The sequence below is a fragment of the Phoenix dactylifera genome, chromosome 11 (assembly GCF_051530095.1).
Source record: "Phoenix dactylifera cultivar Ajwa chromosome 11, Ajwa_hap1_PhDact_Kaust_v1.1, whole genome shotgun sequence".
Lineage (NCBI taxonomy): Eukaryota > Viridiplantae > Streptophyta > Magnoliopsida > Arecales > Arecaceae > Phoenix > Phoenix dactylifera.
The window spans coordinates 18084053-18098928 of record NC_143200.1 but is presented as its reverse complement, the minus strand read 5'-3'; the positions used below and the strand labels follow the sequence as shown (position 1 = coordinate 18098928).

Sequence of the window (14876 nt, the reverse complement as noted above, 5' to 3'; positions counted from 1 at the left end):
AACCAAGTAACATTTAGAACATGGTTTGTGTTAATTAGAAAATAAAGCAGTTGGAATTAGTATTTCTTCGATAAACTACAAGAGAATGAATGGGGTACTGCAGTTCTGTTTTCTTCTTGAGCTGTATGGCCTCCTGATGGTAAAGAAAAGGTGAGAAAAAGGCGAGGTAAAGAAAACACCTGAGTTGGGCCTGCCGAGAAGCAATCATCGCAAGACATGGGAACAGAAGAGACCGTAGTCCAATGTCTCCCTGTTGGGCAGATGGATTAGCTCTTCTAGTTCTAAAACAGAAGCATATCCACCAAAAAAGTGACTGCTTTATCAGAGAAATAGGCATAAGAAAAGATGGGGAAAAAAAACTAACAGTGCACACGAACCCAGGCATTTCATCGGTTTGATAAGTTGAAAATGTATGTACATAGAAGCACAAATTATGAATGCCCAAACCAACATTCCAATCATTATAATTGCAAGCCACAAACAATTGTTGACATTTGGGATCATCTCTTCTTATTACTCAGCTTGAAAAAGGCCTAATGTAACCAAGCCTTCATGTAGGAAAAGGCCACTCACCGAGGTTCGAACTCAGTACCTCTGCTTTAATACTATGTTAAAATCACCATTTGTCCTAAAAGCTTAAACTAATAGGATAAGATAGATTTAATTATATGTTTTATATTTTCTTACACCAATGTGAGATGACAACAAGAACACAGCCATAATTCGTCCGTGCAGTGGCCAGCCAAAATCACAGTGACTAAACCGAGGTATGAAAAAAGCCGGCATGCACTAACTTATAGTCCAAGGGATGATAGTAACAAAACATACACCCCATCTTAATGTCCCCATGCAGAAGGAACGCAATACAGGTTTCGCGCTGGCTGAGATTGACATGTCAGGGGAAGGTGAAGCCAATAGCAACTGCAAGATGGGCAAACACATCATGTGAAACTGGCTCTTGTTTTTACTCAGCTCTTCAGAATGGGAGGCCGTCAGGTCAGCAACGCCTGGTACCACTTGGTTGTAATCTACTTGCAACTTTGCCTTCACCTCCAACTCCAGCTCTCCTTTGGTTGGCTTGAATAGTGTTAACTCACAGCAGGTAGGCCTCTTAGTTGCCCCAGCAGTTGCAGGATCCTAGAAAGGAGGAGAGAAGAGAAGGAACCTGGACAAGAAAATATCAGCAAATACTCAACTAAATCTTATGACAGTCTTGCATGAAAAAATGAGAGAACAGCCAGAATTGATAATCAGAGATCGCATTGCTTTCCAAATCACAACTATTTATGTGTAAAGATTTAGGTGGTGGGGTCCTCAGCAACTAATCAGATGGGGGAATGTGCAAAAGCTGTTTGGTAATCATGCGATACAGATTTGCTAAATTGATTGTGCTATCAATATCGTTTAAAAGAATCTCATCTCATTTTTGAGAGAAGATTGCGTGCTAGATTTTAAATTGTATGGCTGTATTAGAGAAGTTAGGTGGAGCTTGTGCAAGTAGCAAATCACCTTGGACAAGCTGTGCTTCTTCATGCCATTGGGCTGCGCTGACAATAGCGGAGATGAAATCAAGGATATGGAATAGAAATACTGCAACAACCCAGGACCTCATTCAGAAAAGCTAGCTGAAAAGTATTATTTGGGTTTCTTGGCTCTACATAAGTATTCAAAATCTACCCAGTGCATAGCCAATGTGGAACTAAATAAACTTGCATGAGTCCTCATATACTTTTTTCGTTTAAGCTCTGGCGTCCTCGCCAAGCTAAGGGTCCGAAGCCATGCAGATCCATTCATAAGTTCACAGGTGCCACAAATCCAATCATAAATGCCATGATCGGCCCGTCATCAGCCCCAATAGACCCATGCAGTGGTGTCCCCTAGTCCACATGGTCCATGGGCTAGGCCTGCTCTGATATAATTTGTAATAACCCAAGACCTCACCCAAAAAGACTAGCTAAAAGGTATTATTTGGGTTCTTTAATCCTGTATGAGTACTCAAGATCTACCCAATATATAGCCAATATGGGACTAAACACACGCCCGCACAGATCCACACAAATGCAAAGAAACTATTATAATATGAAATAACTACATGTCAGCTTAGTGAATGCTCTCTTTAGTCGACCTTGGAAATTAATTAGGTGGTATGTTGCATTTGGAGACAAGAGTGTTTTACAAGTTCCTTGTAGTGTTATAGGTAAACTGAATTGCCAATTTTTGAGGCTGAATAGAACTCTTACCGTTTCAAACTAAATTATTTTCTACCAAGCTTCTAATAATTTGCTCTTTCTTGATTCTACCAACTTTTCTCTAACTAGAAATGTGCCCCTTTTCAATATTCAAAAAAAAAAAAATCTAGTTCAAATAAACCAGAACTCTTATTCAGCAAAACAGGAGTCACCTGTACACCAGTATTCTTTTGCACATTTTAGCTCTTCACTCATGCATATTAAAATGAGAATGAAAAAGAGGCATCAACAAGATAACAACTACCTCCTTGGTAGGGATATAGATGTATGGGAATATCAGCTTACTCACACGTCATAGGGATGTGTTGTTACATCAATTGGAGAAATCTTTCCTGCAATTACGCACAACCTGCATGCACCAAATCAGTTAGGACTATTACAAAAAACTGTAGAACAGAAGCACAGAACATTTTACACATGGGCAGCATCATTATACCGAAAAATTAAGTGCATCTAAATCTGTTATTAAAAGAGTAAGAACTAGTACTGAAAGTTGTTAAGTAGAAGAAGAAAAAAGCGAACTTGAGAGAGAAACTCTGGGGAAATAACGGCTAGTTACGCCGTACCTCAGAGGTGTTTAACGGCTACTTACGCCGGCGTCTTCCCTCCGGCGATCGTCACCGATCCAGCCTGACAACCCCGGAGGGGGGGGGGGGGGGGGGGGAGGCCATTGCCCTCATTCATCCTTGCAGGCGGGTTCACCTTAGAGTAACCCCGCCGTCCAAACCGTTAGCTCAGTCTCCCCGTTCAGCGGGCCTTCATCCTCGGCCTCCTCGCAGGCGGTTCCCGGCACTCGGCTCTGTGCTTATTTTCCAGTTAACTTCCTTCCCTTCTTGCAGGTGGACTTCGTAGGGCGCCGTCATGGATCGGAAGGGGAAGGGGAAGGCGCCGGCGGGGACGGAAGCGGGAGGTACGGCGAGAGGCTCAGGTAAGCCCAAAATACCCGGTGGAGCATTCGACGGCGGTCGTGGGGAGCACTCCGGTGCCTGGTCGAGGCCGGGGCCGTGGGTGACTCAGTGGCCCACGGCCGCGGAGATTGAGCGGCTGAGCCGCCGCTTCCCGGAGATCGTGACGCTCCGGGAGGAACCTATCGCGGCGGCTCGCGTGGAGTGGGACGGGCGGGCTGTTGTGGTGCGCAGCCTGGGTCGTCGAGTCCCGGCCGAGTGGGTAGCCAAGGATGTGGCTACCCGGGCCAAGCTCCAGGATGTGGTGGCCGTCCCTCTTGCGGACGGCTACCTAGCTCTCCGTTTCCGATCATCGGCGGACCGTGAGCGCGCCCTCAATCTGGGACCTTGGGTAGTGGGGGGGCAACTCCTTGCTATGACCCCCTGGGTCCCCGATTTTGAGCCAGGGGAGGAGACGGCGGCGCCGGTGGAGGTGTGGCTTCGCCTTCCACGCTTGCCGCCGGAGTATTGGACACCGGCGACCATCCTGGATATTGCAAGTAGGGCCGGCCGACCAATCGCCGTGGACGCTGTCACCGAGCAGCGACGGGCGATGGCGTTCGCCCGGGTGAAGGTTGCAGTCGATGCATCCGAACCCCTCAAACCTGGAATCCGGATCCAGGGGAAGACGAAGGTGCGGTGGCAGCCCTTCGTCTTCGAAAATTTACCTCTCCTCTGCTCCCGGTGCGGGCGAATGGGCCACATGGAGGCGGCCTGCCGGTTCCCGATGACCTCTGGGGTGGAGGTTCCGCCACCTGTGGCGGTGGACCCTGGTGGCGGGTCGGCTTCGGCGCCCCCTGGTGTAGGGGAGGAGAACCCAGGGCTGGTATTTGGTCCCTGGATGGTGGCGACGCGGCGGAGGCCTCCGCCGCTGGAGTCCCGACCACCACGGCCGAAGGAGGCTCCACCAGTGCCTGAATCGGGGCCGTCCCGACCGCCTTCTCCGGTAGCTAGACCGGAGATGCCCGCGTCTGACCCGAGGCCTGGGTCGCTTGCCGCTCGACCGCCATCGCCAGCTGCCCTACCGATGTCCCCTGTGGACACCGAAGGCTGGCAAAAGCCGACGAAAGTCGCCAGGCGACGATCGCCGGCGGGTGGGGGCGAGGGCTCGCACCGAGAGCTCTCGATCCCGCTCTGGGTCGACTCGGTCGATGACCTCGACGAGGTCGACCGAGCGGCGGACTCGGCCCTGGTCGTCTCTGGGCCCAGCGAGCCGAGTCGGGGCTGCGCCAAGCGGGCCAGGGCCCCGGTGGGCCCTAGTTCGCCAAGGGGCCCAGGCAAGCAGGCCCAGTCGATTGGGCTGGGCCGCCGGGCCCGGGCCTTCAGAGCCCGGCGCTGGGCCCACGGCGTGTCCCGCGCCGATGGCGCGCCCCGCGCCGATGGCGCGCCTGCCCGCGCCGATGGCGCGCCTGCCCGCGCCGAAGGCGCGCCCCGCGCCGTTGGCGAGTCGCGCGCGGGTAGCAGGCCGCGTCCGCGGGCTTCGCGACGGACCGGGGCTGTGCGGGCCCAGCTGGGTGCACGGGGTGCGATGGGTCACTCCCATCTGGCGCGGGCTCTCCGTGGGCTACGCGGGTTGGGTCGATCTGGGCCGCGGCCTTTGCTGCAGGGACGGGGCCCGCTAGCTCTATTAGGGGGGGATCCTAGTGGATCTTCAGCGGGGGGCCTACAAGCCCAGTCAGCTGAGTGCTTGGGGATTGGGGCTGCGCAGGACTTTCAGGATGTGCAGGCCTAGGATGATCCGGCTTGGGATCTCGTGGAGCCAGCTGGCCCTTTCCAGTATAGGTCTCCAGGTCGAGGACCTGTCCCAGTGTAGGGGACCCACCTGCTTGTTGGTCAGACCCCTCCTGGGCGGGACCCTTGGGATTCTTTTGTGGGTTCTGGGAGAGGGCCCGATGGTGTCTACCGTTTTGGTACTCCGACCCAAGCTTTGGGTGAGCAGCACTTGGCTAGCCCAGGGGTGCCACTGGAGGCAGGTTCGGTAGAGCCCCTGACGCTTCGTGATGAGGCGACAGGGGTGCCGCTCGGAGAGGCGCCACATGAGGGTCTCCCGGAGGCAGATGCCAGTGGTGACTGCTCCACGGGATTAGCTACGGCAGAGGGGGACCACCCAGCTGTCGTGCGACTCATCAGGGCGGCAGTCATGTGCGAGGTATCTGATGAGGTCGAGCAGCTGGGGGATGTAGGCCGCCAGCCTGAGCTAGCTCCCGAGGCCCAGGGGGAGGAGGTACCTGAGGCCGACCGAGCAGTTGTTGATCCATGAGGATTCTAGCCTGGAATTGTAGGGGGGCGGCCAAGCCGGCCTTCATGTCCTCCTTTAAACGGCTAGTGCAGCTCCACTGTCCTGAGATTTGTTTTCTTTGCGAGACACGTTTGTCGGGTGATGGGCTCGGTCGACTGAGGCGACGCCTGGGGAGGGACTGGGAGACCTATGCAGTCGAGTCCCAGGGGCTGTCTGGTGGCCTTTTGATCCTGTGGAGGCGGGGGGTGGCGAAGATTGATGCCTTCCACAACTGCTCTCAACAGGTAGTGATGGTTGTTTCGGAACCTGAGGCGGACCCCTGGGTGCTGTGCGGTGTGTATGCGAGCACGGACTACAGGGTCAGGAGACCCCTTTGGCATGAGATTACCAGCTTGCTTGCCCAGGGTATCCCAACGGTGGCAGTTGGTGATTTTAATTGTATCCAAAGTGCGGATGAAAAGAGGGGAGGTGCGCCTTTCACTGATAGGATTGATAGGAGGGAGTTTCGCGACTTTGTGCAGCTAAATGGCTTGGTGGACTTAGGCTTCTCGGGGCCACGGTTCACCTGGTGCAATAATCAGCCTGGCGGTGCTAGGGTGTGGGAGCGGCTAGATAGGGCCTTTGCTTCCCCAGACTGGATCCTTCGCTTCCCTACCTGCCGAGTTAGCCACTTACCCCGGATTGCATCGGACCATTGCCCCTTGTTGATCTCGACCTCGTCGGTATCGGGTCACCGTAGTCCTTTTCGTTTTGAGAAGATTTGGCTGTCGTACCCCCAGTCCTGGGACATTGTTCGAGAGGCGTGGCGTGTTCCGGTGCGGGGGGACGCGATGCGGCGAGTCTCACGCAAACTCGAGTTGACCAAACGGCGGCTCCGCCGTTGGAATCGCGAGGTAGTGGGTGATATTTTTCGGAGATTGGAGGGGGTGGAGGAGGAGATTACGACACTACAGGAGAGAGAAGACCTACGGGGTGCACTCCCGGAGGATGACATGTCTCATCTTCGGGGGCTTCTTGCGACGCACCACTCACTGCTACGACAGCATGAGATTTTCTGGCGACAGAAATCTCGGGTCCAATGGGTTAACGAGGGTGATCGCAACACTAGGTTTTTTCATCGGACGACGGTTATTCGGCGTCAGCGGAGTATGATCCACTCACTGCGTGATGGGTCTGGCCGCCGAGTGGAGGGTGAGCCTGCCGTTGGACAGGTTCTACTCGACTTTTTCCGCGCCAGATGGACTGAGGATGAAGGCCCTGGTGCTGATGACCACCTTCCGCGGGCTGATGTAGGTATTACTGATGATGAGAATATGACCCTGGTTCGGCCGGTGTCGGCGGAGGAGGTGCAGGAGGCAGTCTGGGCGCTAGCAGCGGACAAAGCTCCAGGACCAGATGGGTTCCCCCCTATTTTCTTCCGCAGATATTGGGGTATCATTCGGGAAGCTGTGATCGAGGCTGTCCAGTGTTTCTTCACCCAGGCAGCCATGCCTGAGGATTGGAAGGCCACTTTCATTACGCTCATCCCGAAACGCCAAGAGGCAGTGGAGCCGGGTCACTTTAGACCCATCAGTCTATGCACAACCTTGTACAAGGTTGTGGCGAGAATCATGGTGGGCAGGATGAAGCCCCTACTGCCAAGCATTATCAGCCAAGAGCAGGGGGCTTTCATTGCGGGAAGGAACATTTCCCACAATGTCATGCTGGCTCAGGAGATGATGTGGGATCTCCAGCGGGCATCGAAGCGGGGCAGTTTGATGGCTGTCAAGCTGGATATGGAGAGGGCTTATGACAGGATCAGATGGAGTTTTCTCCGGAGGGTACTGGAGGCTTATGGCTTCCACAGGCGATGGATTGGATGGATCCTAGGGTGTGTCCAGGGGCCTAAGTTCTCTATTTTAGTCAACGGCACACCTTCGGTATTTTTTGAGTCCACCATGGGGCTGCGACAGGGATGTCCCTTATCCCCTTATTTATTTATCATTTGCTCTGATATATTGTCCCGTGCCCTCCAGAGGGCGTGTGCAAGCCGGGAGCTGGAGTCCTATGTTCCAACACCGGGGGCGGGACCTGTCTCTCACCTACTTTTTGCTGACGATTGTCTTCTTTTGTCCAGAGCGCGGGTTTCGGAGGCACGTGTACTTCGCAGAGTGTTGGCAGCTTACAGTGCGGCATCCGGACAGAGAATCAACTTCACGAAGTCGGCTATCCAGTTCAGCCCCAGCACAGAGAGCAGAGTCCGACAGGAGATCAGGAGTATCTTGCAGATGCCCGAGCAGGAGGGGACTCTGGTTTACCTGGGAGTTCCCATCACGGGCCGGAGGCTACGAGTGGCGGAGTGCTCGGGGTTGGTGCAGCGGGTCGAGAGCAGGCTGGAGGGATGGAGGGCATCTTCACTATCCATGATGGGGAGGCTGACCCTTGTCAGATCGGTGCTTGGGTCCATGCCGGTATATCTCATGGCCAACACTGTGGTCCCTAAGACGACTCTGTTGAAGATTGAACGTCTTCTCCGGAGCTTCCTCTGGGGGTCCCATGGTGGGGGTCGTGGGGTACATTTGGTGGCCTGGGAGCGGGTATGTCGGCCCACCAGTGAGGGTGGTCTGGGAGTTCAGTCCCTTCTGGAGCGGCGTGAGACACTCATTGCACGGCACGCAGCTCGTTTCTTGTTGGAGCCACATGGGCTTTGGAGTCGGGTGATGGCAGCCAGATATGGCCGAGGGAGCCTCGAGGCGGCACGGCGCGGTCGCCGCATCTCTTTCATGTGGCGGGAGATTGGGCGGTACCTGCCGACCGTGTTAGCTCATACCAGGTGGCTGATGGGCGATGGCCGGACCATTGTTGTGACTGATGACCCGTGGGTAGATACCATTCCCTTGAGATATTGGCCGACGACGGTGGATTTCGAGGCAGCAGTAGGGCTCCGGGTGTGCGACCTCCTAGCACCAGGGAGGGCAGAGTGGGACGTGGACAGACTCTACCAGTTGTTCGGGGCACATCTAGCTGAGAGGATACTTGCCATGCCAGTACCAGGATGCGAGGGCCCAGATGTCAGGGTTTGGAGCACTTCGTGCAGGGCCAGCGTGAGGCTGGGTGATCTGGCCCGGGTGATTCAGCGCGAGCATGAGAGTGGATGGGACGGTGCCTGGATTTGGAGGTCTAGGCTCCACCCGAGAGCAGCACTTTTCCTATGGAAGGTGATGTGGGACCGCCTTCCGACGAGAGCTGTGCTGAGCCGACGTGGTCTGGGGATCCCTGCGGAGTGTGGGGCCTGCGGTGCGGATGAGTCAGTTGATCATGTACTATTTGGATGCTTGTGGGCGCGGCAGACATGGCAGTGGACGGGTATCCCAGAGGAGGTTTGGCGGGAGAGGAGACTGTTTTTGCAGATGATACGTCAGTGGCTGACTAGTCCGCGAACATGTCAGGAGGCCATCCGAGCGATTTGCACCGCCCACCAGATCTGGTTGGCAAGAAACGCTCGCACCTTTGGCGAGCGTCGGATGTCGCCGAGGTTTGTTGCGGAGTCCGCTCGAGCATTGGCGATGGAGTTCAGACCTGCCAGCCCTTCAGATACGACCTTGATAGCTCGGGACACCTGGGGTTCTTTCTCTGCTCAGGCAGCTCTTCGGACGGTGTTCTTCACCTGGGAGCCCCCACCCCCGAGTTTCCTCAAGGTCAATTTTGATGGCTCAGTACTGGACAGTGGTACACGAGGCGGTGCCGGCTTCGTCATACGAGACCCTCACTCTCGGGTAGTGGCAGCGGGCGGCTGCCGGCTTTTCGACACATCAGTGCCAGCGGCGGAGTTGCGAGCTGCCTGGGCCGGCCTCTGCCATGCGTGGCGGGTACTGCGGGCTAGCTCGATCATCTTGGAGGGCGACTCATCCACTGTTATTGGGTGGATTCGGCGGGAGAGCATTGACCATCCTCTGATCCGGGATATTAGGATGATGATGAGGGACGTTGTGGCCTTTGAGGCCAAGCATGTATTCAGGGAGGCCAACGGAGCGGCCGACTGGGTTGCTGCATATGCAGCACACCATTCGGGATATGCCTTGTGGGCAGGAGAGCGGGAGTTGCCATTGGCACTACGCGAGATTTTGTATTTTGATGTTCTTGGGTGTATTCGGACACGCGCTGTCTGAACAACCCGTTTCAAGCAAAAAAAAAAAAAAAAAAAAAAGAGTAAGAACTAGTAGATACAATAACACATGGGAAAATCAATATAGATTACTTATAAGAAACTAAATGAAAAGGTAGTAAATTCAAGAATATGGGAGATGGATATAAACTATCATATGTAGGTAAGGATAATAACAGAAATGGTGCAGAATAGTGGTGGATAAGAAAATAAAGGATGAAATTGCGGATGTACAAAGGATATTTGATAGATTAATAACAATGAAATCAGCTTTAGATTAGGAGATTATTAATGTAATCAGTATTTATACACCACAAGTAGGCTTAGAGAAGAGGATAGCAATTATTTTGGAAAAAATGAATGAATTCAAGCACTTTCATGGTTACAACTAACAAACTAGCGGCAAGATGTTTCTAAATCTAAGGTCATAAGTTACTCAATGACTAAGTTATATTAAAGGGCTTCATATGCTGTCTCCTAAGAGAAAGTATCACAAGCATATGCAAAAAACCAGGGATGATCCCTGCTATAATCAACACAATTCTGAAATGCGAGAACCTTCTTTTTGGGTGACCGTAGTCTTCATTTCTGTATGCTTATAAGGAATTCATAGTTGTGTGTATACTCTTGAAACTAGATTGAACTCTTAAGAAAATATAGAGCACAAACACCGATAAAAATATAAAAACTAGGTATCTCTAAGCAAAAGAGGATCAAAGCTGAAAGCTTCTTTTCCATGAGGTCCCACTTCAATTACATGGTACAAGGATCAGAGTAATGGCTATATAAAGGTCCTCATTCAGCCAAAGAACTAAGAAGTTCATGATATTACTCCAAATAAAGTAAAACTCCAGAATAGTCCTAAGCCTAGATGTATAGTAGGTGTATAACATGTGTCACAGTGTATAACATGTGTCACAGTTTATAACAAGTCATTTGATGTATAATTAATACTTTTCTTAAAAATGATGAAAATATTTGCTTTCTATTACAGCACAAGTTTTGAAGCTGAAGCCTTCAATCTCTCATGCTTTAACATCAACTAGATTTTGGATCATATAGATATGCAAGGTTTCAGGACCTCAAATATGCCTTTTGAGGATGAAAATGAGCCACCATCTTTTTCGCATCGAAGATGTCCATAATTTGTTCCAAAAGGATCCACTTCAGCCTACCTCGAATATACGGCATCTACCTCACAGCGAGAACAGATTCCCAAATATCATCAATTGCCATCTATTAGCACATGACAATTAGCAAACTTTTCAGAATAGACACTAAAATGCATAACCTGATCTTCCATGTTAAGTTGCTATCTGATTATAACCTAAAGACCATCGAAAACTTCAACAATTTAATTAATAGAAGCAACCAATTTTGCATGCTACCAAGTTGTTCAGCATTTGATTCTTTTTGAAAAGGAATCGTTATATTGACAGTGGTTTGAGGATTGGAATTAGAAAGTACATTTGGTGACAATGCCCTCAACGCAGACCATGGAACCAATGAAGGAGGACATAAGATCCCTAGGAGTGACTTTGTGGAACCCAAAAGATCTGCTGAAGCCAGCAAGCACACGCTCCCCTTCCTTCAGGTATTTCGGTTCCATGTAGCCAGTGACCTCCGTCAGCGAAATCAACCAATAAAACCAAACACTATAAAAATCTGGTATCTTCACAAGGTTTGCACAAGATCCAAAGAACCTGAGGGCAATAAAGATTTAAAGAAAGGGGATCCACATAAGGAAATCGGAACAGAGATACATATTAGGGTAAAAGGGCATCGATTGCAAAGACTGGAGGAACCAAACAAAGCAATTTTAGACAGATTTAAACAGAGTTCTAATAGGTAAGGAAAGGGTAGATTTTGACCACCGGGCGAAGTCGAGGCTGAAGTTGCGAAGGTCGTCGATGCCGACAATGAGGTGGCGGCGCTTCTTCTGGTTCTGGATCATGCCCTGCCCCTTATGGCTTTCAGGTATAACCCCCTTACCCACCTGAAAATCTTACGAAAATTGCATAAAAATCACGAAAAAGGAGACACTTTTAGAGTCCATTCAAACAAGAAAACGACAAGGAAACCTACATCCGATCCAAGAAATCCAAGAAGGCTCGCTTGTGAGGCCATGGCTTCCTCGTTAACGTCCATCCCTTCCGTCACTCGAGAAGTGGGCGGAGGAAGGGATGCGACTCGTCGTCGCATGTTGGCGGGAAAGTATCTGGGAAGCACCGATGGGGCTGCGACGAGATCATCGCCGTCCAAGAAAGGGATCAACGAACCAAAATGTACCACCGCTGCCAGTTTGCCCCAATTTGTGCAATTTCCGGAATTTCTATCAATTTTCTTGTGCGACGATTTAAAATCAGCATGCACAGAGAGGAGAAAAAAAATTCCCATAGTATTACTCATGGTTTATTGAGTTTGTTATCCCATAGTATTATCCTTTTTTTTTTAATTTATTTGGCCCCTGACAAGGCCAGTATACTTTGCACGACGCTATCTAGTATTGTCGTAATATTATGTCTGCCAACGTTATTTCAAAACATCGGCAAATTATGGCGCTGGAGCCAAAATTATCAACGCTTCTACCTAGCGTCGATATATAAATGTCAAGACAGCCAACTTTTTCTGTAGTGTTGCTTTTGCAACATATTTTATTTTACTTACCTAGTGTGGTGAGTTTGATTTAAAGAAAGTAAAATATATAAAAAAAATTGAAGCATGATCCAATGCCGAATGCTCTTAAGAGGGAGACCGAGTAACTTGTGTTTTTTTTTTTCCATCAATTTGCTTCATGCTTTCATTTTGGCCGGATATTCCTCCTATTTTAGAGTTGATAATCGAAGAAAGCTTTGCATTAGCATAAAACGAGCATATTTTTGCATGTTAAATTAAAATATTTGGTGATGCACCAATCTAAAGCTTGAACTTAAAAACTCTCCCAAGAAAAGGAGGGGCATGACCATTGGTGCACCACTTAGATCATAATTAATTTTCATAATCCAACTATCCACATACCAGACTATTTTGATTTAAAAAGCAGCAATATAATATAAAAATTAAAAGAGGTCTTTTTTTAATGCTTACAACATCCTCCACTAACTTGATAAAACTTTATTTTGATTGCGAGATTTTTATTCTTGGTTTGTCCTTGGATTAATTTAAAAGAAAATGGAATTCATGAGTAGTTGCAATTTGAATTGTTATTGTGGGGTGAGTTTTGAATATTCTAATTGAAATTGATATTTTTTTTAGTGAACTAAGTTTGATAATCAGTCATTATTATGCTTTGACCGGATTTGAACACTTGATTAACTGAGCATATGGTTTTGGTATGTGTTGGGGAAAAAAATAGACCACCCCACACGTACAATTAAAGCACCCAAATCTGACAACAAGCCTGAGCTCATCATGCAGGCCGAGCCCAGAAGGCCGAGCCGAGTTCAGAAGACCGAGCCGAGCCGAGTTCAGAAGACCGAGCTCAGAAGGCCGAGCTGAGCTCATCATGCAGGCCGAGCTCATCATGCAGGCCGAGCTCAGAGAGACGAGCCGAGCTCAGAAGACTGAGTCGAGCTCATCATCCATGCTGCCAAGCTCAGAAGGCCGAGCACAGAAGGCCGAGCACAGCAGGCCGAGACCAAAAGGCTGTCGAGCACAGAAGGCTGCCAAGCTCAGAAGGCCGAGCACAGAAGGCCGAGCTGACCTCAGAAGGCCGACCTCGTCGTCTATATGCTGCGGCCATGCCCTGCAGCAGCCTCACCTCACCATGCTTTACTTGCCGGCCACGCCATTACATATCAATCAAGGACCATACCCTGCTACGACTGTCAACGCCTCACCATTCCCAAGAATGTACTGCACTGCGCACCACAAGCAAGCTCTGGCTACGCGCCATCTCCTCCCATGATGGGAACGGGGCCATCCACGGCAACTCATTACTTCACACGCCCACGTCCAATCGTGACGGTAACCCATTAATTCGCCTAGTCACATCACAGGTAACTCTACCACTCTTCCTATAAAAAAGAGGGCTTCTTCCTCCAAAAAAAGGCTTTGGACTTCGAAATACAGTCCATCTCCTTCTCCAAAATTAAGCCCCCCTCTGACTTAAGCATCGGAGGGCCGGCGCCGGAAACTCCGGCCACCGGCTTTTTACAGGCCCTCCACGGAGGACGCCGCTCGCCGACGGATCGCCGTCCGCCAGTGTTCGCCGGAGCTCCTCCTCCTCAGCCGACGGCCGCCCCCGGGTCCAATTTCCAGCAACAGTATGGATCTTGTTGAATAGCTATATATTATGGATATTTCATCATGGACTAGAAATATGACACTATCTTTGTCTTTTCATCGGTGGAAAAAATGACACCACCATTATCTTGTCATAGACTATTGGGTTTGAAATGCGATGCTATTCTTGCCTTGTTATGGATCAGAAATGTAATACCATCATTGTCCTATCATAGATTAGATATGCGGCCATATCACGGGCCAGAAATATGATAATATTGATATCCTATAATGGGGCACAAGCATGATTATAGCTAATAAGTTGAATTCATTGATATCAAAGTAGATTATGGTATTAGTTTTGGAAACTAGGAAGAGTATAAATTCTTTTATCTGATAATATTTCATTGAGTATTTTGATACTTTTATGAGAAATTTAATTTCTTATATGTATTATCACTCTAAATATATTCTTGGGAATGTGTGCATAGGGCATGCTTAGCTGTGCGCCAAGATCACTTATGTTTCTTTATAGAGTAGCAGGACAACTAACGCCAATGCAGGTTCAGATTAGTCGTGAGATGGAGCGATCATTGAACGAGTTCTAGTACAATTTTTATCTTGCATTTGTTATCTGTGAGATTTTGGAACTAGGATAATTTAGTTTCATAGTTTGTATTTTTGGATGTGAATTTTGATAATGGAGATTATTACCTTAAATTTATGGCTAGCATGTTAGATTTATATTTGAGAACTCGATCATTTTAAAGTTAAAGCCATAATGTATTCTAATGTTTCAGATAATTATTCATATTATCCATTATTATTAAGTTACTATACAAGTTTGAGGCCTTCTATATCTCATTGGGCTATGCCTTGTGGGATATGCACTATGTCATACGCCAGCTTAGTTGAAAGATTTAGATTATTACAAATGCTATTAGAGCAGACTCAAGCTATAAGCTATATGTGACTAGAAGACACTGCAACATGAGCTCATTTGGGAATAACCATAGGCCGACCATATTATTTATGATTAGATTTAGATCTTTAGCTTAGTAAGAATACCAAAGCTT

At 49.4% G+C, this 14876-nt stretch overlaps 1 protein-coding gene across 2 annotated transcripts; it reads right to left on the bottom strand.

Annotated features, from left to right (window-relative positions):
* Positions 1-384: 384 nt before the first annotated feature.
* On the bottom strand, positions 385-11895 carry LOC120111427 (DNA replication licensing factor MCM3-like). Of its 2 annotated transcripts, XM_039128484.2 has the most exons (5): positions 11662-11895; positions 11448-11572; positions 11044-11279; positions 2539-2598; positions 385-1165 (listed from the first exon to the last, which is right to left on the bottom strand). In XM_039128484.2, the coding sequence occupies exons 1-4, from the start codon at positions 11776-11778 to the stop codon at positions 2588-2590; spliced, it is 489 nt and encodes a 162-aa protein (XP_038984412.2). In that variant the 5' UTR covers positions 11779-11895; the 3' UTR covers positions 385-1165; positions 2539-2587. The 2 variants fall into 2 exon arrangements, with proteins under 2 accessions (XP_038984412.2, XP_088563141.1); XM_088707015.1 differs by having other exon boundaries at positions 385-2598.
* Between the last annotated feature and the right edge of the window lie 2981 nt (positions 11896-14876).

What these genes read in the sequence shown, in the direction of transcription:
- LOC120111427 (XM_088707015.1), bottom strand. Translation starts at nt 11,778, where the DNA reads ATGCGACGACGAGTCGCATCCCTTCCTCCGCCCACTTCTCGAGTGACG. An exon ending in TTGGATTTCTTGGATCGGAT is followed by an intron (nt 11,573 to 11,661) that starts GTAGGTTTCCTT and finishes TAAGATTTTCAG; the next exon opens with GTGGGTAAGGGGGTTATACC. An exon ending in AGCCTCGACTTCGCCCGGTG is followed by an intron (nt 11,280 to 11,447) that starts GTCAAAATCTAC and finishes TATTGCCCTCAG; the next exon opens with GTTCTTTGGATCTTGTGCAA.